The 27,484-nt window shown below is 37.4% G+C and overlaps 1 protein-coding gene across 1 annotated transcript in view; it reads right to left on the minus strand.

The window, feature by feature from the left end:
* ZNF33B (zinc finger protein 33B) overlaps positions 1–27,484 on the minus strand; it is a 46,123-nt gene that overhangs the window by 7,898 nt on the left and 10,741 nt on the right. The window contains exons 3-4 of the mRNA XM_036265032.1: positions 7,674–7,818; positions 7,304–7,399 (exon numbers count right to left, since the gene is read on the minus strand). Coding sequence (XP_036120925.1) covers positions 7,304–7,399; positions 7,674–7,818 — 241 coding nt within the window. The remainder of the gene's footprint in view (positions 1–7,303; positions 7,400–7,673; positions 7,819–27,484) is intronic.

Genomic DNA, 27,484 nt, shown 5'->3' on the forward strand with positions numbered 1-27,484 from the left:
CCTCTCAGAACTGCTTTTGCTGCATCCCATAGACTGTGTTGTTGTGTGTTCATTTTCACTGGTTTCCAGGAAGTTTATAACTTCTTCCTTGACCTCCTTGGTAACCCATTCGTTGTTTAACAACATGCTTTTTAGCCTCCATTTGTTCAAATATCTTTGCATGCTCTTGTTGCAATTGATTTCTAGTTTCATGCCATTGTGATCTGAGAAGATGCTTGATATGATTTCAATCTTCTTGAACTTATAGAGACTGTTTGTGTCCTAATATGTGGTCTATCTTTGAGAATGTCCCATGTGCACTTGAAGAGAATGTGAATTCTGTAAATTTGAGGTGTAATTCCATGTTGATATCTATTAAATCCATTTTATCTAGTGCTTCATTTAGAGTCTCTGTTTCCTTGCTGATTTTTTGTCTAGAGGATCTATCCCGTAATGTCAGCAGGGTGTTGAAGTCCCCTGTTATGATTGTATTGCTGTCAATTTCTCCTTTCAAGTACTCCAGAAGATTTTGAATATATTTTGGTGCTCCTATATTGGGTGCATATATGTTTACCAAGGTTATATCTTCCTGTTGGATAGATCCTTTCAATATTATGTAGTGGCCCTCTTTGTCTCTAGTTATAGCCTTCATTTTGAAATCTATTTTATCAGATATTGCTACACCAGCTTTTCTTTGCTTTCCATTTGCTTGGAAGATTTTTTCCATCCCTTCACTTTTAACCTATGTGAGTCTTTTGTTGTGAGGTGGGTCTCTTGTAAACAACATATAGATGAGTCATGCTTTCTTATCCAATCTGCTACTCTGAGTCTTTATATCAGAGCATTCAGTCCGTTTACATTTAAGGTGATTATTGATATGTACTTATTTCTTTTGTTTAATGTGGTTCTATTTTTCTTCCCATTTCTCCTGCTAATTACAACAGTCCTTTTAACATTTCTTGCAGTGCTGGTTTGGTGCTAATGTATTCCCTTAGCCTTTTTTTTTTTGTCTGTGAAGCTCCTTATTTGACCTTCTATTTTGAATGACAGCCTTGCTGGGAAGAGTAGTCTTGGATTCAGATCCTTGTTTTTCATGACCTTGACTACCTCATGCCATTCCCTTCTGGTCTGTAGTGTTTCTTTTGAGAAGTCAGCTGAGAGCCTTATGGGGTTTCCTTTGTAGGTAACCTGTTGCTTATCTCTTCCTGCTTTTAGGATTCCCTCTTTGTCTTTAATTTTTGGCATTTTGATTACTATGTGTCTTGGTGTGGGCCTGTTTGGGTTCTTCTTACTTGGCTCTCTGAGTGCTTCTTGAACTTGAATGCCTTCTTCCTTCACCAAATTAGGGAAGTTTTCTGTCACTATTTCTTTGAATATATTCTCTAACCCTTGCTCATTTTCTTCTTCTTCGGGGACTCCTATGATGCGAATTTTATTACGTTTCCAGTTGTTCCACAGTTCTCCTAAGATGTCTACCTGTTTTTTAATTGTTTTTTCCTTTTGGTTTTCTGATTGATTGATTTTTTTCTACTATCTTCTAATTCCGTCATCCAGTCCTCTGCTTCCTCTACTCTGCAGTTTAGACTTTCCAATGTGTTCTTTATTTCTACTATGTCATTCTTCATTTCTTCTTGGTGGTTTTTAATTTCCAACTGGTTGATTATCAATATTTCTATGTCTTTACTCATGGTGCTCATGTCCTAACACATACTGTTGACCTTCCTCAAGATCATGGCTCTGCATTCTAGTTCTGTTAACTTGCTTAACTGCACCTCATTTATCTTATCTTCAGTAGAGGCCTCTTGTTCTTTCATTTGGCTTTTGTTTCTGTTTCACCATTTTGGCTATAACAGTGGGCTTTGGAGCCTGCCAAATTTTCCCTGTGAGTGTTGGTGTTCTGCTGTTTGTGGCTCCCTCTCCTGGGTTTGGATGAGCTAGGGAGGACCCACGTTAAACACCACTGTCAAGTCTTACTTTCCTGGTTAGAGTTGCTAGCCCAGGAATGGTCCAGTTATCCTCTAGCTTTTTGCCTGGAGGCTATCAGTAGAGGTTACTTGAAGAGCCTTGGCTTCTCAGTTGAATGAAAAACTCCCTCAGGTGCTCAGCATAAAGGGATTTCCCAAGGGTGGGGCAAATGTTGGTTGTTAATGGGCCTCAATTTGCATTTCAATGGCCATTGTGTGGGGTTGAATCTCTGAGGGAGGGGCCACTGCCTCTCCCAAGAGCCCTGGGAAGGAGTAAGATGACCACAGCCTGGGTGGCTGCAACTCAGCAAGAGCTCTGAGTGCCCTCCAAATCCTGAGTGTCCCCACAGTTCCAGTCCAGTCCACCCTCCCTCTGCCAGAGCCCAAGGTTAAGTGGCTGTGGCTATTTTAGCCTCTTTCCTGGCTCTGCGCTATGGAGCTGCTTGGGAGTTTAACCCAAGGGTGCTGCTTACAGCTAAAGCCACTGTCTCTGGGCTCCCAGTCCCCTTCTCATGCCTCCGCAGTCCTACCAAAATCGATTGGTGTCCCTGGTTATATGGTCCTCCAAGCTGCTTTTCTCTTGCTTTTTTCTGATGATTTGTCTTTATTTTCGTTGTAATTCTAATTTGGTCCTGGGAGATGGTCTGTGTATCTTCCATTCATTCCGCTGCCATTTTGGAATTGAGCCACAGCATTTAGGCATGCAGAAAACATAAAAGGAATCCAAATTGCAAAGGAGGAAGCAAAACTGTCATTATTTGCAGATAATATGACATTGTACACAGAAAACCCTAAAGGCTCCATCAAAAAATCTACTACAACTAATAAACAAATTTGGCAAAGTAGCTGGATACAAAATTAACATCAAGAAATTAGTATTCTTATCCAGTGGTTCTCAACCTTCCTAATGCCATGACCCTTTAATACAGTTCCTCATGTTGCGGTGACTCCCAACTATACAATCCTTTTTGTTGCTACTTCATAACTGTAATTTAGCTAGTGTTATGTCTTAGCTAACCCCTGTGAAAGGGTCGTTCAACACCCAAAGGGGTCATGACCCACAGGTTGAGAACTGCTGTTATACACCAATAATAAATTCAAAGAAAGAGAAACTAAAAAAAACAATCCCATTTACCACTGCAGGAAAAAAACTAAGATACCTAGGAATAAACTTAACCAAAGAAGTAAAGGACCTGTTCTCAGAAAACTACAGGACATTCACAAAGAAATAGAGGAAGACATAAAAAAGTAGAAGCATATACTTTGTTCATGGATTGGGAGAATTAACATTAAAATGTCCATACTACCCAAAGCAATCTAAAATTCCATGCAATCCCCATTAAAATACCAACAACATATTTCATGGAACTAGAACAAATTCTCCAAGTTTATACAGAACCAAAACAGACCCCGAATAGCCACAGCAATCTTGAAAAAGAAGAACAAAGTAGGAGGGATCACAATAGTGGATATCAGGTTATACTACAAAGCCACTGTAATCATAACAGCCTGGTAATAGAAAAGAACAGGCATAAAATGAAACAGAATAGAGAACCCAGAAATTGACCCAAAACATTATGCTCAATTAATATTTGACAAAGGATGCATGAGCATACAATGGAGTTAAGACAGCCTCTTTAATAAATGTTGTTGGGAAAATTGGACAGCTACATCCAAAAAAATGAAGCTAGAACACCAACTTAACCCATACATGAGAATAGACTCAAAATGGATAAAAGACTTAAATGTGACTTGTGAATCCATAAAAATCCTAGAAGAAAATGTAGGCAACAAAATTTCAGACATCATACGCAGCAGAATTTTCAATGATACAATGCCTAAGACAAGAGAAACAAAGGAAAAAAGAACACATGGGACTACATCAAACTAAAAGGCTTCTGCACAGCAAAAGAAACAAGCATCAAAATGGAAAGGGAACCCACTATATGAGACAGCATAACTGCCAACAATACATCAGATAAGGGGTTATTTCCAAAATATATAGAGTACTCATACAACTCAACAAAAGGAAGGGTATGCAGAGCCATCGATGGTCTCCCTTTTTGATGTCTCTCTCTGTCTCCCTCTCCCTTCTTCTCTATCTAAAGTCAATGAAGAAAAATTATTTTTTTTAAAAAAATTTCTCTTTTAAGTGTTTTTTTTTTTCAGTAGTCTAAAAAAAGTGCTATTTCCATGTAGCCTCTATGGTTTCAAATAAGATATCCACTGTCATTCCCAAAGGTAACATTACTTTCCAATGGCTACTTTCAAGATTTTTTTTGTCTTTAGTTTTCATAAGTTTAATTATAATGTGCCTTTAGCATGGATGTATTTTAATTTATCTTCTTGGGAGTTCATTCAGATTCTTTTTTTTTATCCTAACCCAAGGACATTTTTGCATTTATCTTCAGATAGAGCAGAGAGGAAGAGAGAGAGAGAAACATCAACGTGAGAGAGACACATCGACTGGTTGCCACCTACACGATCCCAACTGGGGCCAAGGACAAACTACAACTGAGTACTTGCCCTTAGCAGGAACCGAACCCGGGTCTCTCTGGTCTGCAAGCCAATGCTTTAACTGCTGAGCAAAACCAGCCCAGATTCTTGAATGAGTAGTTTTATGTCTTTTGACAAATTTGAGAAGTTTTCAACCATTATTTTTTTAAATATTTCAATACCACTCTTCCTTCCCCTTCTGTTACTCTGATGATACAAATGTTAGTTCTTTTACTGCTGCCCCATTTTCCAATATAGAAATAATCCAACCTCTTCTCATTACCTCCATGCCTTCCAATTCTAAGTAACCATAATCACTCATAAGGAAAACTACGAGGTCCCGTAATGAGCTCTCTACACCCTTATGCACTTCCCAATACTTTCTCAATAGAGATGAAAAAGATCTTATAAAATATATACTAAATGTTGTGCATTTGCCAAAATCAACCAATAAATTAAGAATAAAATTAAAGTCTTTAATAAGGCTTATGATAGTCTTATCTTTTAGATCATAATTACCTGACATCATCTCCTGCACCTCCTCCTGTCAACCTCAAAAGCACCAGGCACATTCCTGCTTACCAGTTGCTATTACCCTGCTAAAAAGAGGTGGAATTCTCACGGCTCACAGAATCATTTTATTCAAATTTCTGCTCTAATGGTGATCTCCTTAAGGTTTCATCTAACTACTCTTCTTAAAGTAGCACACTCAATCAATTTAATCCTGCTTTAATTTCGCTGATAGATTTTTACCACCACAGAACATTTAATATACATAAATGTCTGTCTATGTGTTTAGCACCTTGTTTTGATTAAAATATATTTAACATATAACACTGTGTAAATTCTAGGTGTACATGTTATTTATATACTGTAACATGATTGCCATTTTACCAATAATTAGCAACTCTATTTCATACATAATTATTTCTTTTTAAGTAATTACCAACTCTATTTTGTACATAATTATTTCTTTTTAAAAGCTAAAATAATTAAATTCTAGTCTACTGGCAAGTTGGATGATTATAAAACAATACTGTAGTCTATAATCACTATATATAGATTTCTTTTTTTTTAATTAATTTATTTTTTTTATCCTCACCCGAGGACATTTTTCCATTTTTTGTTCAGGTAGAGTGGGAGGGAGAGACAGGAACAGAGAGGGAGAGAGAGACAGGAACAGAGAGGGAGAGAGAGACAGGAACAGAGAGAGAGCGAGAGAAACATCGATGTGAAAGGGACACATCGAGTGGTTGCCACCCACACGACCAACCAGGGCCAGGGACAAACTGCAACCGAGGTACGTGCCCTTAGCAGGAACCGAACCCGGGTCTCTCCGGACCTCAGGCCAATGCTCTAACCACTGAGCAAAACTGGCCAGTGCCACTATATATAGATTTCTAGGGCTTATTTACTATTCTGCAAATCCGTACCCTTAAACAACAACTGCCTGATCCCTACACACATTATCACCTGCTAACCACTATTTTACTGTTCTTAAAAGTTTGACTTTTTTTAGATTCCACAAATAAGTAATACCATACATTACTCGTCTTCCTTTGTCTGACTTATTCAGCACAAAGTGCTTAAGGTACATTCGTGTTATCACAAATAGCAGGATGTCCTTCTCATAGCCAAATAATATTCCATTGCACTATATATATGTATGTATGTATGTATGTATGTGTATGTGTCAATATATACACATACACACGCCATATCTTCTTTATCCATTCATCCACTGACAGGCACTCAGGTTGTTTCTACATCTGGCTCTTGTGAATAATGCTGCAATAAAAGTGGTAGTGTATATATCTCTTCAATATCATGTTTTCATTTCCTTTGGGTACATACCTATTTGAATTGCTGGATCATAGAGTAAATCTATTTTTAATTTTTGAGGAATCTCCACACTATTTTCCATAGTGGCTGAGCCAATTACATTCCCACAGTGTACAACGATTCCCTTTTCTCCACATTCTTGCAAAAACTTGCTATCTCTTGCCTTCTAGATGCTAGCCATTCTAACAGATGTGAGGTGATATCTCATTGTGGTTTTGATTTGTATATTCTTGATGAGTCATGATGATGAGCATGTCTTCATGTACCTGTAGCCATTTGCACTATTTTATAAACTCATTACGAGACATTATTTTTTTCACTAATATAGTCTCACCACCAAAGATGGTATATAGCATGTACTCAAAAATTATGATTCAATAAATGAGTGTATAAAAGAATGCCTGATAATAGCAGGAATGCAGGGCAGTATAGATAAAGTGAGCAACTGAAACTGCCTTGAAAAATATACAGTAAGTGAAATAAACAGTGTCCAGATGAAATGGGCAAAAAAAAGTGGATGGTTGGCAGATATAAGAGCAAAATTCAAAATGTGAATCAAAAAGGAGAACATTTTTGCCCTGTCTGGTTTTACTCAGTGGTTAGAGCATCAGACCTCAGACAGAAGGGTTGTGGGTTCAATCCCAGTCAAAGGCATGTACCTGCGTGGCAGGAGTCGTGTGGGAGGCAACCAATCGATGTATTTCTCTCATATCAATATTTCTCTTTCTCTCCCGCCCTCACTCCCTCCATCCCTTCCTTCTACTCCCTAAAATAAAAACAAAAATCAATGGAAAAACATCCTTGGGTGAGGATTAACAAGATAAATAAATACATAGAACATTTTTTTGTGAGAGTGATATCTGGATGTTTGATTCAATAATCAGTATTTTCAGTTATTTCCAAGGATTGGACTTCCAAAGAGATATTCTTAAAGAAACATTTCAAAGATGTCAACCTCTTGATTAATCAAAAGAAAGTAATAAATCCCCTGATGTACATCTGTACAGTACACATTAACTCACCTGGGAATCTCTGGCTTGGGAATTCTTCCTCCAATATCCATGGCTCCTCTCCTTGTTCCAATCTGAAGATCACCTCTGGCTTGGTAACACAATACCCTGTCAAAGTGAAATAATTTTGGACTTGGACCAGGCAACCTAGACTTCAAGGATTACAAAAGAGAAGGAAGTTTCTGGAGCTGCTCAATGAAGGTGCCACTGAAAATTTCATCGGAGAGGTAAAGAAAAATATCTTCCTGGTGACTAAAAGTGATCAATCAACATGGATTCCCAAATTCCAATCTTAACTATCATTAAACACTATCATAATCATGTATCATAATCAGAAGAATTTTTAAATGCTATTTAGAATTACATAGTAAACACACCTTACCCACTGAGACAAGGTTGCTGTAGTTCTCCAGCATCACATCTCTATACAGGGACCTTTGAGTGGGGTCCAGATGCTGCCACTCCTCCTGGGTGAAGCCCACAGTCACATCCTTAAATGACAGTGATGTCTGGCATTTGTGTTCAATCTGAAATAATCAGAATTAGGTAAAATGGAAAACCATGTATAAGAACTAATCCTTACCATGATTAGTGTTCAGAGATTAGCAAAATGGTTTATAGAACATTTGTATTATACTTTGGAGGAAGAAGAGAAATCATAATAGAAATATTCTGCCATTGCATTAAGGTACTATTCATGTAAAAAAAAAAAAAATTAAAAAAAAAGGTTATCAAGTCCCCACAATGTATCTGGAATTATTCTAGTTTTTGGAAGTACTAAGATTGGTAAACAGCTTCCTGTATTCAAAGAGCATATAATCTGGTAAGAAAGCATATACAGTAATATGTTAAAAGGGCAATGGTCAAGGACCTACATAGACACCACTCGAAACTGGACAAATGGCCAAGAGACATATGAATAAATTCTCAATGTCACTAATCATCAGAGAGATGCAAATTAAAACAACAATGAGGTATCACCTCACACCTGCCATAATAGCTGCCATCAACAAATCATCAAACAACAAGTGCTGGGAAGAGTGTGGAGAAAAGGAGACTCTAGTACGCTATTGGTGGAATGCAGACTGGTGCAGCCACTATGGAAAACAATATGGTGTTCCCTCAAATAATTAAAATTTAAACTGCCATTTGACCCAGTGATCCCAATTCTAGGGATATATCCTAAGAAGCCTGAAACACCAATCAGAAAGAATATGTGCATCCCTATGTTCATAGCAGCACTATTTACAATTGCTAAGATCTGGAAACAACCCAAGTGCCCATCGACAGACGAGTGGATAAAAAAGCTGTGGTACATATACACAATGGAATATTATGCAGCTGTAAGGAAGATCTCTTATCCTTTGAGACAACATGGAAGGACCTGCAGAGTATTATGCTAAGCGAAATAAGTCAATCAAAGAAAGACAAATCACATGATCTCACTTATTTGTGGAATATAATGAACAAAATGAAGTGATGAACAAAACAGACCAGAGACATGGAAGCAGGGATCAGACTGAAAAAACTCAGAGGAAGCAGGGGTGTTGCGGGGGAGAGATAAACCAAAGAACTAATATGCATATATGCATAACCAATGGACAAAGACAACAATACCATGAAAGGGGGTGACGGGAGCAGGGAGAAGTGTGTCAATGGGGGAAAAGAGAGAAACATCTAAATTAATTAATTAAAATAATAATAATAAAATAGAAAGCTATAATTAAGCCTTAAGAAACCATATTCTACATTTTTTAAAAAGTGCTATAGTCAAAGTACATACAAGATAGATTAATGTAAATGAGAAGCAAATTTAGTTCTATTTCAAGCTTCACAGAGGAAGAACAGCTCTTGGATGAAGAGTAATACTGTGGTCTTCATGAACACAGGGCCATGACACAAGCAAAGACAGAGGGACTCTCCCTCACTCAGGAAATGAACAAAGAAAAAAAACAACATAGGAGTTGAGAATATATCCTGGAGCTGTGATGACAGAAAGGGTCATGGAAGCATTCAAGGAATGGTTTTCACACCTGTTAGACCAAGGACCTACAACCAAGACTACTCTATCCATCAAGGCTATCATTTAAAATTGAAGGTAAAGTAAAGAGCTTCCCAGACCAAAAAAAAAAAAAAAAATTAAGGGAGTTCATTACCACCAAACCAGTATTGAAAGAAATATTAAAAAGACTGTCATTTGCAAATGACATGGTATTTTACATAGAAAACCCTATAGATCACCAAAAAACTAGATCTAATAAATTTGGCAAAGTAGCAGGAAACAAAATTAATATTCAGAAGTTAGTGGCATTTTTATACACCAATAATGAACAACGAGAAAGAAAAAGTAAGAAAACAATCTCATTTAGCATTGCAACAAAAAGACAAAGTACCTAGTAATAAATTTATGCAAGGAGGTAAAAGACATGAACTCAGAAAACTATTAGATGCTGCAGAAAAAACTGAGGAAAATACAAATAAGTGGAAGCATATACCATGTTCATGGATAGGAAAAATTAACATTATTAAAATGCCCATACTACCTAAAGCAATCTACAGATTTAACACAACTCCAATTAAAATACCTATGGTATACCACACAGATCTAGAAAAAATATCCCCAAAATGCACATGGAACCAAAAAGGACCCCAAATAGCCTTAGCAATCTTGGGAGAAAAAAAAAAAAAAAAAAAACAAAGTTAGAGCCCTGGCCGGTTTTGCTCAGTGGTTAGAGCATTGGTTCATGGACTGAAGGGTCATGGGTTCAATTCTGGTCAAGGGCATGTAGCTAGGTTGCAGGATCAATCCCTGGTCCAGTTGAAGTCATGCAGGAAGCAACCAATCGCATATCTCTCCCACATCGATGTATGTGTGTGTGTCCCTCTCTCCCTCCCTTACACTCTTTCTAAAAAAGAAAGAAAGAAAAAGAAAAATATCCTGAGGTGAAAATTTAAAAAAAAACAAAGTTGGAGGTATCTCACTCACTACCTGATATTAAATTATACTACAAAGCCATAGTATTCAAAACAGCATGTTACTGGCACAAAAACAGGCATATAGATCAACAGAACAGAATACAGAGCACAGAAATAAGCCCACACCTTTTTGGTCAATTAATATTTGACAAAGGAGGCAAGAATATACAATGGGGTAAAGTCAGTCTCTCCAATAAATGGTGTTGGGAAAACTGGACAGCTACAGGCAAAGAAATGAAGTAGACCACCAACTTACACCATACACAAGAATAAACTCGAATTGGATTAAATACTTAAATGCAAGTCATGAAACCATAAAAATCCTGTAAGAAAACATATGCAATAAAATTTCACACATTTCTTGTAGCAATATTTTTGCCAACATATCTCCTCAAGTAAAAGAAACAAAAATAAATAAATAAACAAACTAAAAGACTTTTGCACAGCAAAGAAATCATCAACAAAATGAAAAATGAACCCACTGAAGGGGAGAACATATCTGCCTGTGATACATCTGCTAAGGGCTAATATCCAAAATATATGAAGAACTTAACTCGATACCATTAAAACAAATAATCCAATTTAAAAATGGGCAAAGGACTAAAAAAAACCCTTCTCCAAGGAGGACATACAGATGGCCAATAGACATATGAAAAGTGCTCAATGTCACTAATCATCAGAGAGATGCAAATTAAAACCACAATGAGATATCTCCTCACACCTGTCAGAATGGCTATCATCAATAAATCGACAAACAAGTACTGGCAAGAATGTGGAGAACGGAACCTGCATGCATTGTTAGTGGGAATGCAGATGGTACAGCCACTATGGAAAGAAGTATGGCATTTCCGCAAAAAATTTAAAATGGAACTAGTTGCCTTTTGACCCAGTGATTCCACTTCTAAGAATATATACTAAGAATCCAAAAAAACTAATTTGAACAAATATGTGCACTACTATGTTCACTGCAGCATTATTTACAATAGCCAAGATCTGGAAACAGCTCAAGAGCCCATTAGTAGATGAGTGGATTAAAAAAAGAGCAGTGGTACATTTACACAACAAAATACAACTCAGCTGTTAAAAAAAAAAGGAAATCTTATTTCTTGCAACAGCATGGATGGACCTGGAGATTATTAAGCTATGCCAAATAAGCCAGTCAGAGAAAGACAAACACCATATGATTTCACTTATATGTGGAATCCAATGAACCAAATGAACTGACAAACAAAACAGAAACAGAGGCATGGATACATGGAACAGACAGACAGATGTCAGAGGGGAAGGGGGATTGAGGGGCTGGATGAAAAAAGGTGCAGGGATTACCAAAAAAAAATTTTTCAGTATATATATAAACACATAGACACAGACAATAGTGTGGTGATAGCCAGGGGGAAAGGGGAGTGAGGAGAGGTAGGTGGAGGTGGGCAAAGTGGTTAGGGAAAATGAGAATGGAAAGAAACTTTGCTTAGGCTGATGGGCGCATGATGTAGTGTGCAGAAGATGTTTTGTTGAGTTGTACACTGGAAACCTATATGGTTTTGTAAACCAATATCACCCCAATAAATTCAATAAAAATAAAAATAAATGAGGACCCGCTGAAGAGTATATACATAAAAAAAGAAAAATAATAATTCAAAATGTATCAAAGACCTAAAGAAAAGACCTGAAAAAATAACTTACATAGAAAAAAACGTAGGTACTAAATTACAGTCCTTGGTCCTAGAGAGGATTTCATAAATTTTACCACAAATGCAAAGGAAATAAAAGCAAAAATAGAATCAGACTACTAAAGTGCTTCTCCACAAGAAAAACAAAAACAAAACACAAAAAACCCATCAACAAAACAAAACCAATCAAATGAGAGAAAATATTTGCAAATAACAGCTCTAACAAGGGGTTAATATCCAACATATATAACCAACTCATACAACTCAACACCTAACAAACAAACAATCCAATGAAAATGGTCAAAAGACCCTGGCCAGTTTGGCTCAGTGGTTATGGCACCGGCCCAAGGACCAAAGGTCTTCGGTTCAATCCCAGTCAAGGGCATGTGCCTGGGTGCGGGTTCAAGTGCCAGCTCCGGACAGGGTCATGCGAGAGGCAGCCAATCAATGTCTTTCTCATATTGATGTTTGTTTTCTCTCTCTCTCTCTCCCCTCCCCTTCCTCCTTCTCTTCCTCCCACTCTACCTGAAAATCAATGGAAAAATATCCCCAGGTGAGGATTAACAAAAAATAAAGAAATAAAAATGGGCAGAGGACATAAACAGACACTTCTCCAAAGAAAACATAAAAATGGCCAACAGATATATGAAAAGATGCTCAACTTCACTAGCTAATAGGGAAATGCAAATCAAAACTACAGTGAGATACCTCACACAAGTTAGAATGGCTATGATCAACTAGACAAGTAGTAACAAGTGTTGGAAAGGTTGTAGAGAAAAAGGAACCCTTATCCACTGCTGATGAAAAGGTAAAGTGGTACAGTCACTATGAACAGTATTGAGGCTTCTCAAAAAGTTAAGAATACAGTTACCATTGACCCAGAAACTCCTCTTCTGGATATCTACCTGAAAAATTTGAAAAAATTTATTCACAAAGTGATATGCACCTCTATGTTCTTCGTAGCATTATTCACAGTGGCCAAGACATGGAAATAACAAAAGTGTCTTTTGACAGATAATTAAATGAAGATATGGATACAGATACAGTGGAATACTACTCAGCCATAAGAAAAGATGAAATACTGCCATCTGCAACAACACAGATGGATCTTGAAAATATACTAAGAAAAATTAAGTCAGACAGAATGGGGTCAAGAACCACATGATTTCACTCATGTGGGATAAAAAACCAAAAGCAATAAATGAATAAGACAAACAAACAAACAAAAACTCACAGACAGACAACAGTATAGTAATTACCAAAAGGAAAGGTGAATGGTGGTGTGGTAAAAGGTAGAGAGGGTCCAGTAGATGGAAGATGGGACCATGGGTGGTGGGCACACAATGCAATATACAAATAAGTGTCACTTCTATATATTTTTATATATTCTATATATATTTTATATATATTTGAAATATATTTTGCTTGAGAAATATATATTTTTATATATTAGAATCTATGTATTCACCCCAATAAATTTAATAAATATGTTTAAAAATCAGATGGCTCTCACACAAAGTAAACAAAAATGGAAGCTGAGAAAAAACAACTTTAACTGCCTTACAGAGAACGAATAAGACAAAGGACCATGAAGAATTTTTCTAAAAGATGAAAATAAAAATAAGAATTGTTTTATTTATTTATTAATTTATTTTTGTTACAGTAGTTTCTCCTTTTTTTTCCCCACTGACAACCTCCTCCCCATCCCCCCAACCCCTCCCTGGCTTTGCTATCCGTGTCCATGGGTTATGCTTACATGCACATAAGTTCGGTGCTTTATCTCTTCCTTCCCCCCATGACCCCCTATTCTGAGGGTTCTCAGTCTGTATCCTACTTCCATGTCTCTGGGCCTCCCCTATTACTCAAACTGTTATGTTCATTATATTCCACAAATAAGTGAGATCATGTGGTACTTGTCTTTTTCTGTTTGGCTTGGTTCACTTAGGATAATACTTTCAAGGTACCTCCATGCTGTCTCAAAGAATAGATCTTTCTTTTTTACAGCTGCATAGTACTCCATTGTGTATATGTTCCACTGCTTTTTTATCCATTTGTCTACTGATGGACACTTGGGCTGTTTCCAGATCTTAGCTGTTGTCAACAGTGCTGCTATGAATATGGGGGTACATATATTCTTTCTGATTGATGTTTGAAGCTTCTTAGGGTATATTCCTAGATGTGGGATCTCTGGGTCAAATGGCAATTCAATTTTTAATTTTTGAGATAACACGACATTGTTTTCCATAGTGGCTGCACCAGTCTGCATTCCCACCAGCAGTGTACTAGAGTCCCCTTTTCTCCACACCCTTAGGAACACTTGTTGTTCGATGATTTCTTGATGGCGGCCATTCTGACAGGTGTGAGGTGATACCTCATTGTTGTTTTAATTTGTATCTCTCAGATGATTTGTGATGTTGAGTATTTCTTCATATGTCTCTCAGCCATTTCTATGTCCTGTTTGGAGAGGTGTCTATTTAGGTCCTCTGCCCATTTTTTAATTGGGTTCTTTGTCTTCCTTTTGTGGAGTTGTATGAGTACTCCATATATTTTGAAAATTAACCCCTTATCTGATGTATCATTGGCAATGATGTTCTCCCATACATCATTTCCATTTCCATTTTGATGGCTGTTTCTTTTACTGTGCAAAACGTTTTAGTTTGATGTAGTCCCATGTGTTCATTTTTTCCTTTGTTTCTGTTCCTTAGTCATGTATCAGTGAAAATTCCGCTGCGTATGATGTCTGAAATTTAGTTGCCTACATTTTCTTCGAGAATTTTTATAGATTCATGGGTCACATATAAGTCTTTTATCCATTTTGCATTTATTCATGTGTATAGTGTATGTTGATGGTCTAGTTTAATTTTTTTTTGCATGTAGCTGTCCAATTTTCCCAACACCATTTATTAAAGAGGCTGTCTTCACTCCATTGTATGCTCTTGCCGCTTTTGTCAAATAGTAATTGAGCATATTGCCTTGGGTCCATTTCTGGGTTCTCTGTTCTCTTCCACTGGTCTATATGCCTGTTCTTGTGTCAGTACCCAACGGTTTTGATTGCAGTCTCTTTGTAGTATAACCTGAAATACAGTATTGTGATCCCATCTACTTTGTCCTTCTATTTCAAGACTGCTGTGGCTATTCGGGGTCTTTTTGGTTCCATATGAACTGTTGAAGTATTTGTTCAAGTTCTGTGAAGTATGTCGTTTGGTATTTTAATGGGGATTGCATTGAATCTATAGATTGCTTTGGGTAATGTGGACATTTTAATGATGTTAATTCTTCCAATCCATGAACAAGGTATGTGCTTCCACGTTTTTATATATTTTCTTTATTTCTTTTTTCAAAGTCCTGTAGTTTTCTGCAAATAGGTCCTTTACTTCTTTGGTTAAGTTTATTCCTAGGTATCTTAAATTTTTTTCCCACAGTGGAAAGTGGGATTTTTTTTTTTTAGGTTTTATTTCAGTGAGTTCATCATTGGTGAATTAGAATGCCGTCAATTTCTTGACATTAATTTTGTATCCTGCTAATTTGCCAATTTCATTTATTAAGTCTAGTAGATTTTTGATGGAGTCTTTAGGGTTTTCTATGTATAATATCATGTCATCTAAGAATAAAGACAGTTTCACTTTCTCCTTTTCAGTTTGGATCCCATTTATTTTTTCCTCCTGTCTGATTGCTGTGGCTAAGACTTCCAGTACTATGTTAAATAAGAGTGGCAAAAGTGGGCATCCCTGTCTTGTTCCTGTTCTTAAGAAAAATGCTTTTCGTTTTTGCCCACTGAGTATGATGTTCGATGTAGGTCTTTCATATATGGTCTTTATTATGTCGAGATAGGATTCCTCTATTCCCACATTGCTGAGCATTTTTATCAGAAATGGTTGCTGGATTTTGTCGAATGCTTTTTCAGCATCTATTGATATGATCATGTGGTTTTTATTCTTCATTTTGTTTATGTTGTGTATCACATTTATTGATTTGCAAATACTGTAGAAACCTTGCAACCCTAGGATGAATCCCACTTGGTCATGGTGAATAATTTTTTTGAAGTATTGCTGGATCCGATTTGCTAGTATTTTGCTCAGGATTTTGGCATCTATGTTCATCAAGGATATTGGCCTGTAATTTTCTTTCTTTGTAGTGTCTTTATCTGATTTTGGAATTAGAATTATGCTGGCCTCATAAAACGAGTTTGGAAGTCTTCCTTGTTTTTGAATTTTTTGAAATACTTTGAGGAGAATGGGTGTTAGTTCTTCTTTGAATGTTTGGTAAAACTCCACCGTGAAACCATCCAGGCGTGGGCTTTTGTTTCTTGGGAGAGTCTTGATGAGTTCTTCAATTTTCTTAGTTGTTATTGGTCTATTCAAGTTTTCTGTCTCTTCTGGGTCCAGTTTAGGAAGACTGTGTATTTCTAGAAATTTATCCATTTCGCTTGTCGAATTTGTTGTCATATAATTTTTCACAGTATTTGTTAACAATCTTTTGTATTTCTGTGGTGTCAGTTGTTACTTCTCTTCTTTCATTTCTGATTTTGTGCATTTGGGGACTCTCTCTTTGTTTCTTGGTGAGTCTAGCTAAGGGTCCATCAATCTTGTTTATCTTTTCAAAGAACCAGATATTTGTTTCATTTATCATTTGAATTGTTTTTTTGGTCTCCCTATCAGTTATTTCTGCTCTGATCTTTACTATTTCCTTCCTTTCTACTTGCTCTGGGGTTTTCTTTTTGTTCGCTTTCTAGTTCTTTAAATTGTGAGTTTAGATAATCTATTAAAAATTTTTCTTGTTCCTTGAGGTAGGCCTATAGTGCTATGAACTTCCCTCTCAAAACTGCTTTCACTGCATCCCACAGATTTTGTGTTCTGTCTTCATTTTCACTGGTTTTCAGGAAGTTTTTAATTTCTTCCTTGACCTCCTCGGTAACTCATTCATTGTTCAATAACATGCTATTTAGCCTCCATGTGTTCAAATGTCTTTGCATGTTCTTGTTGCAACTGATTTCTAATTTCATGCCATTGTGATCTGAGAAAATGCTTGATATGATTTTAATCTTCTTGAACTTGTAGAGACTTGCTTTGTGTCCTAATATGTAGTCTATCTTGGAGAATGTACCATGTGCACTTGAGAAGAATGTGAATTCTGTAGTTTTTTGGGTATAATTCTCTGTAGATATCTATTAAATCCACTTGGTCTAGTACTTCATTTAGTCTCTGTTTCCTTGCTAACTTTTAATATAGAGGATCTATCCAGAGATGTCAGCAGTGTGTTGAAGTCCCGTGCTATGATTGTATTGCAATCAGTTGTATTTCTCCTTTGAAATCCTCCAGAAGATTTTTAATATATGCTGGTGCTCCTATATTGAGTGTATATGTTTATCAATGTTATATCGTCCTGTTGGACAGATCCTTTCTTAATTATGTAGTTTCCATCTTTGTATCTAGTTATGGCCTTCATTTTCAAATCTATTTTATCAGATATGAGTATTGCTACCCCAGCTTTTTTTTCCTTTCCATTTGCTTGGAAGATTATTTTCGATCCCTTCACTTTCAATCTATGTGAGTCTTTTGTTGTGAGGTGGGTCTCTTCTCAACAATATATATGAGTCATGTTTTCCTATCCAATCAGCTACTCGGTGTCTTTTATCGGAGCATTCAATCCATTTACATTTAAGGTGATTATTGATATGTACTTATTTATTGCCATATTTGTTTAGTGTGGTTATATTTTGTTTCTTGGTTCTTCTACTAATTACAACAGTCCTTTTAAGATATTTTGCAGTGCAGGTTTGTGCTAATGTATTCCCTTAGTCTTTTTTTTTTTTTTTTTTGTCTGGAAAGCTCTTTATTTGACCTTCTATTTTGGATGACAGCCTTGCTGGGTAGAGTAGTCTTGGATTCAGATCCTTGTTTTTCATGACCGTGATTACTTCGTGCCATTCCTTTCTGTCCTGTAGTGCTTCTTTTGAGAAGTCAGCTGAGAGCCTTATGAGGCTTCCTTTGTAGGTAACCTGTTGCTTATCTCTTACTGCCTTTAGGATTCTCTCCTTGTCTTTAATTTTTGGCATTTTGAATACTATGTGTCTTGGTGTGGGCCTGTTTGGGTTCTTCTTATTTGGCGCTCTCTGTGCTTCTTGAACTTGAATGCCTTCTTTTTTCACAAAATTAGGGAAATTTTCTGTCCCTATTTCTTCAAATTTATTCTCTAACCCTTGCCCATTTTCTTCTTCGGGGACTCCTATGATGTGAATATTATTACATTTCCAGTTGTCCCAGTTTTCTTAAGCTGTCATTCTATTTTTTAATTGCTTTTTTCTTTTGGTTTTCTGACTGGCTGATTTTTTTCTACATTGTCTTCTAATTAACTGATCCAATTCTCAGCTTCCTCTACTCTACTGTATAGTGCTTCCTGTGTGTTCTTTATTTCTGCCATATCATTCTTCATTTCTTCTTGGTGGTTTTTAATTTCCAATTGGTCAGTTTTCAATGTTTCTATGTCTTTATTCATGGTGTTGATGTCTTTACTCATGCTGTTGAGCTTCCTCAAGATCATGGCTCTGAATTCTAGCTCTATTAACTTTCTTAACTGCATTTCATTTATCTCATCTTCGGGAGAGGTCTCTTGTTCTTTCATATGGGATTTGTTTCTTTGTTTCACCATACTGGCTATCTCAGTGGGCTTTGGAGCCTACCAAATTTTCCCTGTGGGTGTTGGTTTTCTGCTGTTTGTGGCTCCCTCTACTGGGTTTGGATGAGCCTGGGTGGGCCCACATTAAACATCACTGTCAAGTCTTACTTTCCTGGGTAGAGTTGCAAGCCCAGGTATGGTTCAGTTATCCTCTAACTTTTTGCCTGGAGACTTTTAGCTGAGGTTACTTGAAGAGCCTTGGGTTTTTCGTTGAATGAAAAACTTCCTCAGGTGTTCAGCTTAAGGAGATTTCCTGAGGGTGGAGCAGGTGGTGGTTGTTAATGAGCCTAAATTTGCATTTTAATGACCCACCAGGAGGGGTCCCTGCTTCTCCCCAGAGCCCTGGGAAGGAGTAAGATGACTACCATCCTGCATGGCCACAACTCAACAAAAGCTCTGATCGCCCTCCAAATACCTAGTGTCCCCACACAGTTGCAGTCCAGTGTGCCGTCCCTCTGCTGGAGCCCAAGGTTAGTGGCTGTGGCTATTTTATTGCTCTGTCCCAGCTCTGGGCTCTGGAGCTGCTTGGGAGTTTAACCCCGAGGGTACTGCTCACAGCCATGACCGCTGCTGTCAGTGGGCTTCCAGCCCCACTCATGCACCTCTGCAATCCTACCAGAATCCATTCAGTGTCGTTGGTTATATGGTCCTTGCAAACTGCTTTTCTGTTGCTTTTTCCTGACAATTTGTCTTTATTTTAGTTGTAATTCCAGTTTGGTCCTGGGAGATAGGCTGTGTAGCTTCCACTCACTCTGCCGTCATTTTGGAATCTAAGAATTGTTTTAAAAACTAAGAGATTATATGATCATCTCAGTAGATACAAAAAAAAAAAAAAAACAATCATGGTAAGAAATACGCTTGGCAAACTACAAATAGAAAGAAATTTCCTCAATGTGATAAAGGATTTTTACAAATACCTACGGCAAATACCACACTGAATGGTGAAATATGGAAAACGTTCAACTTAGGACAATCTATGCAAAATGGATACATTTCTAGAAACACACGTCTCCCAAAACTGATCCAGAAAAAGATAGAAAACTTGAACAGACCAATAACAACTAAGGAAATTGAAGAGATAATCAAGACTCTCTCAGCAAACAAAAGCCCAGGACTGAATGGCTTCACGGGGGAGTTTTACCAAACATTCAAAGAAGAACTAACAACCATTCTCCTCAAACTATTCCAAAATATTCAAGAAGAAGGAAGACTTCCGAACTCGATTTTTGAGGCCAGCATAATTCTAATTCCAAAACCAGATAAAGACACTACAAAGAAAGAAAACTACAGGCCAATATTCCTGATGAACATAGATGCTAAAATCCTAAAGAAAATATTAGCAAATGAGATCCAGCAATACATTAAAAAAATTATTCACCATGACCAAGTGGGATTCATTCCAGGGATGCAATGCTGGTACAATATTCGCAAATCAATAAATGTGATATACCATATTTTATGATAAACAAAATGAAACATAAAAACTACATAATCATATCAACAGATGCTGAAAAAGCATTCCACAAAATCCAGCACCCATTACTGATAAAAACGCTCAGCAATGTGGGAATAGAGGGATCATATCTCAACATAAGAAAGGCCATATATAAAAAACGTACAGCCAACTTCATACTCAATGGGCTGAAACAAAGCATTTCACTTAAGGTCAGGAATAAGACAGGGATGCCCACTTTCGCCACTCTTATTTAACATAGTACTGGAAGTCTTAGCCACAGCAGTCAAACAGGAAGAAAAAATAAAAGGGATCCAAATTGAAAAGTAGGAAGTGAAACTACCATTCCCAGATGACATGATATTATACACAGAAAACCCTAAAGACTCCATCAAAAATCTGCTAGATTTAATAAACGAATTCGGCAAGGTAGCAGGATACAAAATTAACGTCAAGAAATTGATGGCATTCTTATACACAGAAAGAGAAACTAAAAAAGCAATATCATTTACCATTGCAACAAAAAAATTAGATACTTAGGAATAAACTTAACCAAAGAAAGAAAGGACCTATTTGCAGAAAAAAAAAAAAAAACAGGACCTGAAAAAAGAAACAGAGGAGAATATAAAAAAGTGGAACCACATATCATGTTCATGGATTGGAAGAATTAACATCATTAAAATGTCCATATTACCCAAAGCAACCTATAGATTCAATGCAATCCCCATCAAAATACCAACAACATATTTCAAAGAACTAGAACAATATTTCAAAAGTTCATATGGAACCAATAAAGACCCTGAATAGCCACAGTAATCTTGAAAATGAAGGACAAAGTAGGTGGGATCATAATACCTGATATCAGGTTATACTACAAAACTACTGTAATGAAAACAACCTGGTACTCGCACAAGAACAGGCATATATAGATCAATGAAATAGAATAGAGAACCCAGAAATTGACCCAAAACATTATGCTCAATTAATATTTGACAAAGGTGACAAGAGCATACATTGGAGTAAAGACAGCCTCTTTAATAAATGATATTGCGAAAATTGGACAGCTACATGCAAAAAAATAAAACTAGACCATCAACTTATACCACACACAAGAATAATATGAAAATGAATGAAAGACTTATATGTGACCCATGAGTCCATTAAAATCCTAGAATAAAATGGAGGCAACAAAATTTCTGACATCATACGCAGCAGAATTTTCACTGATACGTCACCTAAGGCAACAGAAACAAAAGAAAAAATGAACACATGGGACTACATCAAACTAAAAAGCATCTGCACAGCAAAAGAAACAACCATTGAAATGGAAAGGGAACCCAATGTTTGGGAGAGAATAATCACCAATGATACCTCAGATAAGGGGTTAATTTCCAAAATATATAGAGTACTCATACAATTCAACAAAAGGAAGACAAAACACCCAATTAAAAAATGGGCAGAGGAGCTGAATAGACACCTCTTCAAACAAACAGGACATACAAATGGCCATGAGACATATGAAGAAATGGTCAATGTCACTAATCATCAGAGAGATGCAAATTAAAACAACAATGAGGTATTACCTCACACCTGCCAGAATGGCCACCGTCAACGAATCATCAAACAAGTGCTGGCAAGGTTGTGGAGAAAACAGGACTCTAGTACTGCTGGTGGGAATGCAGACTGGTGCAGCCACCATGAAAAACACTATGGTTTTTCCCAAAAAAATTAAAAATTGAACTGCCATCTGACCCAGTGATCCCACTTCTAGGAATATATCCTAAGAAGCAGAAACACCAATCAGAAAGAATATACATACCTCCATGTTCATAGCAGCACTATTTACAATTCCTAAGCTCTAGAAAGAGCCCAAGTGTCCATCAATAAATTAGCGGATAAAAAAGTTTTGGTACATATACACAATGGAGTACTATGCAGCTGTAAGAAAGATCTCTTATCCTTTGAGACAACATGGAGGGACCTCGAGTGTATTATGCTAAGCAAAATAAGCCAAACAGAGAAAGACAAATACCACATGATTTCACTTATTTGTCGAATATAATGAACAAGGTGGGCTGATGAACGAAATAGACCCTAAGACCTAGAAAGGTGTATGGTTCAGACTGACAAACCAGAGGAGTGGGGCAGGGGTGATGGATGAGATGAACCAAAGAACTTATATGCATGTATGTATAACCAATGGACATAGACAATAATGCTGGGGTGGGGGAGAGGAGGGGTCTGGGGGCTAAAAGGAGAAAACTGTAACAAAAATTGGAGAGGAAAAAAAAGAAAATGTTCAACTTAAAACTAGGACCAAGGTAAGGATGCCTGCTATCTCCAATTTTATTCAGCTTTTTTCTAAAGTTCTTTGTGTAACATGGCAAAACAATTACATACATAGAAAATCAAATAGAAGTTTTAGAAAATGGATACGAGTCTGTATAACGAATTTCAGAAAATTAAAATTTGTGTAATAATAGCATGAAAACTATGAAAATCTCTACAAAGAAAATGACAAAATATAATGAATGAAAATAAACAAGACCTAATAGACGGGGACATATAACACATTCCTATATAGGAAGCCTCAATATTATAAAAATATCAATTTGCTCCATGCCAATATACAAATTAATAGCAAACAAATAAAACCCAAGCAGATACTTTCTTGGATATTAGACAAGCCAATTCTAAAATAGGTGAAAATCAAAGGGCTAATAACAGACAAGATGATCTTGAATAAAAAGAAAGCAAGAGAAATATTATCAAGTATATAAGTAATAGATGTACCATAATTAAAACAATGTGGTACGGACATAGGGATTTTGAAATGTATACATAAAATTAAAAGAGTCCAATAACAGGTCCATACATGTATGGTCACTTGATTATGACAAGAGTAACAGAAGGACAGTCATTTCAGTGAATGGTATTAGTTTTAATACATTAAATATTGATTGCTATCTTAAGTGTAAGCAGAAATTCATTTTAAACATTATATAGATCTAAATCTAAAAAGTAAAGCAAAAAGTTTAGCAAATGCAATAGAAAATAATTTCATGACCTCAGGACAGGCAAATATTTTTTAAACAGGAAAAAATTATATTAATTATACTGTATTGAGAAACTATTCTTATCAAAAGGCAGAAAGAAAATAAAAGTACAACACACAGAGTGGGCAAAGACTTTCAGAATACATATGTATCTAGTTAGTTTTACATCTGAAAATCAATATAATTCACCAATTAAGGAAATAAAGGGGAGGATACAAGATGGGCAGCAGAGCAGGTGGGAGTTACACTCACCTCCTCCCAGTACCAAACTGGAATTACAATTAGCTGAACAGAGTCTTATAACCAAGGGTTTATAGAAGCAGCCGCATGGAGAGTGGTAGGAAGGGTGGAGATGCAAAAAGGGCTGGCACTGCACCCACGTGTGGCAGCTCAGAATCTGGCAGGGTATCTCAGCTGCAAAGGCTCCCCTGAGGAATGTGGAGTCTCAACCCCACTCTGGGATCCCAGCCCAGAGCACCAGAGCCAGGAAGAGATGGTCACACAACATCTGGCTGTGAAAATTAGCGGGGATTCCAGGGAGAGACAGAAGTCTGCTAGGAACGGAGGCACCCTCTTAAAGGATCAGCACACAAAATCTCTTTTGCAGCCACTAACCCTGGGCCTGGTGGAGGGAGAGCAGACTGGACTAGAGTCACGTGAGGAGAAACTGGGGTTTGTAGCTCCAGTCAGAGACCCAAACGAACAGCTGCCAGGGTCACTGTGCTGAGTCACTCCCCCACACCACAGATGTGGAGCAATCCCCTCCATATGTCCTCAGCCTGAAGGAAAGCAGTAACCCCAACAGCTGGATTCCTTGTCTCCCCAACCTGCAGAGCTAATGCCCTGAGAAGTCAGTTCCCTAGGCTGGAGTGTAGAGGTCTGGGCAGTCTCATGGGGTGTCAGTGACTGAGTTTTGCGGCTCTGTGGCAGGGGCCATTTCCCCCACCTTCCTGCGAGCCAGACTGGTGCCTACCCCTCACAGGAGATACACTAGTCCCACCATGCAGATTCTGGCAGCCCTGCCCTGCCAAGCCCCAAGTCTCCAGGAAGTCAGGGGCAGAATCTGGAATTGACTGAGTTGTGTAGCTCTAGGTTGGGGGCCATTTTTCCCTCATAATCCTGACCAATAAAGAGCCCTCCCTTCACATGGTCAAATCTTGGTCTGTTTGGTCCTGATAAACTTTGCTCCGGCAAACTCTACCCTGACAACTCCGGCGTCAAAAAGGACTTGGGAACCTGTCATATAGCATCTAGCTTTGGTGTACCCTGGGAGTTTTGCTGAGTGGCCTCAGACCAAGCACTGGTACTGAGTTTAAACCTGTGTATCAATCTGGTGAAAAAACTCACTCCTACCTGGAGACTCAATGAAAACCTATCTCTTGCAACTCACGTACTTCCAGAAGCTCATTCAGTGACTGAGCCTACCAGGCAGCTGGCAGGCAGAGGCAGGCAGAAGCAGATTTCAGGGTGTCTTGGACCTTTTGGTGACCTGCCTCCCAGACTTGGTGTTTTGAAGCCAGCCTTGGTGTGTAACTTAGTCCTTTCAACGCACACCTAGGCCCAGCTGAGGCAGCCCAAACTGGATTGCTTTGTAACTCCAAACATGTTGCCCAGAGGCAATTACAGGCAGCATCTAACATTGATCTGCACCACAGTCCCTCCCAAGAGACCCCAGAACCAACACACCCAGTGGCAATTTTCAGACAACATCAGAGCAGGATCCAATTAGCTTCACAACTGGCACATCCAAAGGGAGATCCTGGCAGACACCAGATGCTGCTGATGTGAATTCCACATGTGGTCAGCATGGGCACAGCAATTCATACACTGTGGTCAAGGTCAAGCCTCATAGTCAGCCAGCCTGAGAGTTGATCCCACAGACAGACAGGCCAACAGCAATCAAGACTCAATTACAACAATAATTCACATAACTCATATCAAGGACATTCCTGAAGCACCCAGCTCAGGTGCTGAATATTTCATGCTAATTCCTTCTGGCTTGAAATGTTTCTATTGAGAAATAGTCTGACAGTCTTTTGGGAGCTCCCTTGTACAGAACTACCATCTTTCTCTTTTTGCTTTTAAGATTCTCTCTTTGTCTTTAGACTTTGCCATGTTAATTATGATGTGTCTTGGTGTGGGCCTCTGAGTTCCTCTTGTTTCATACTCTCTGCACCTCCTGAACTTGTGTCTTTTTCCTTCACCATGTTAGGGAAACTTTCAGTCATTATTTCTTGAAATAAGTTCTCAGTTCCTTGCTCTCCCTCTTCTCCTTCTGGTACCCATGTGATGCGGAGACTGCACCACTGGGTCCAACAGTGGGCCTACATAAGGCCACCCTACCAAGACTGGGAGTCATAGCAGATCTACCTAATACACAGCAACAAAGACAAAAAGTTAGCCAAACTGGAGAGGCAATAAATATGCCTCAAACAAAACAAACAAACAAACAAACAAGAGACATCACCAGAAAAAGAACTAAATGAAAGAAAGGCAAGCAATCTACCAGATATAGAGTTCAAAAACTGGTTACAGGATGCTCGAGAACTTAGTGTGAATTTCAATGAACAGATAGCAAGCACTGAAAAGAACCACTCAGAAATTAAGAATACAATAACTGAAATTAATATGCTAGAAAAAATAAACAGTAGGTTAGATGAAGCAGAGGATCAAATCATTGATTTGGAAAATACGGTAGCAAAAAACATTCAATCAGAGCAAAAAAAAATTGTTTTAATGAGAATAGTTTAATGGACTTTGAGACAACATTAAGCAAAACAATATCCACACCACAAGGGTACCAGAAGGAGAAGAGGGAGAGCAAGGAACTGAGAACTTATTTCAAGAAATAATGACTGAAAGTTTCCCTAACATGGTGAAGGAAAAAGACACAAGTTCAGGAGGTGCAGAGAGTATGAAACAAGAGGAACTCAGAGGCCCACACCAAGACACATCATAATTAACATGGCAAAGTCTAAAGACAAAGAGAGAATCTTAAAAGCAAAAAGAGAAAGATGGTAGTTCTGTACAAGGGAGCTCCCAAAAGACTGTCAGACTATTTCTCAATAGAAACATTTCAAGCCAGAAGGAATTAGCATGAAATATTCAGAGTGATGGAAAGAAAGAACCTACAACCATGACTACTCTATCCAGCAAGGCTATTATTTAAAATTCAAGGAGAAATAAAGACCTTTCCAGACAAAAAATAGCTAAAGGAGTTCATTACCACCAAACCATTACAAGAAATGTTAAAAGTTTCATTAAGACAGGGGTAAAAAACAGTTTTAAAGGATAAAATGGCAATAAATACATAACTATCAATTATCAATTTAAATGTAAATATATTAAATGGTCCAACCAAAAGACAAAGGGTAGCTGAATGTATGAGAAAAAAGACCCACATATATGCTATCGACAAGAGATCCACCTCAGAGCAAAAAACATGCTCAGACTAAAAGTAAAGGTATAGAAAAATAGAATTCATGCAAATGGAAACGGGAAAATAAAAGCTGGAATAGCAATACTTATATAAGACAAAACAGACTTTACAACAAAGTCTGTTTAATAATAAGAGAAAAAGAAAAACACTATATAATTATAAACAGATCAATCCAACAGGACGATACGTTTCCCTTGGAAATATTTATGTACCCAACATAGGAGCACCTAAAGATATAAAGCAAATCTTGATAGCCATAAAGGGAAAGTTAGACAGTAATACAGTGATAATATGGGATTTTAACACCCCCTTGACATCAATGGATAGATCTTTCAGACATAAAATCAACAAGGAAATTCTGACCTAAATGACACACTAGACCATATGGATTTAATTGATATCTTCAGAGCACTTCACCCAGAAGCCACGGAATATATGTTCTTTTCAAGTGCAAAAAGAACATTAACTAGGATAGACCACATACATGTTAGGACACAAAACAAGGCTTAATAAATTTAAGAAGATTGAAATCATATCAAGCATCTTCTCTGAACATAATGTATGAAACTAGAAATCAATCACAAGTAAAAAACTGAAAAACACACAAAGACATGGAGACTAAATAACATGTTACTATACAATAAATGGGTTACTAAGGAGATCAAGAAAAACAAAACAAAAGATACCTTAGAACAAATGAAAATAAGACCACAACAACCCCAAAATCCATGGGACACAGTGTAAGCAGTCCTTAGGTGGAAATTCATGGCATTACAGGCGTACCTCAAAACATAAAAAAACTTTCAAATAAACATTCTAACCTTATAGTTAATGGAAATAGGGAAAAAAAAAAACAATAAATAAAGCCCAAAGTGAGTAGAAGAAAGAAAATAACAAAGATCAGAAAAGAAATAAACTACAGCA

Source organism: Molossus molossus, unplaced genomic scaffold (genome assembly GCF_014108415.1).
Source record: "Molossus molossus isolate mMolMol1 unplaced genomic scaffold, mMolMol1.p scaffold_m16_p_17, whole genome shotgun sequence".
NCBI lineage: Eukaryota > Metazoa > Chordata > Mammalia > Chiroptera > Molossidae > Molossus > Molossus molossus.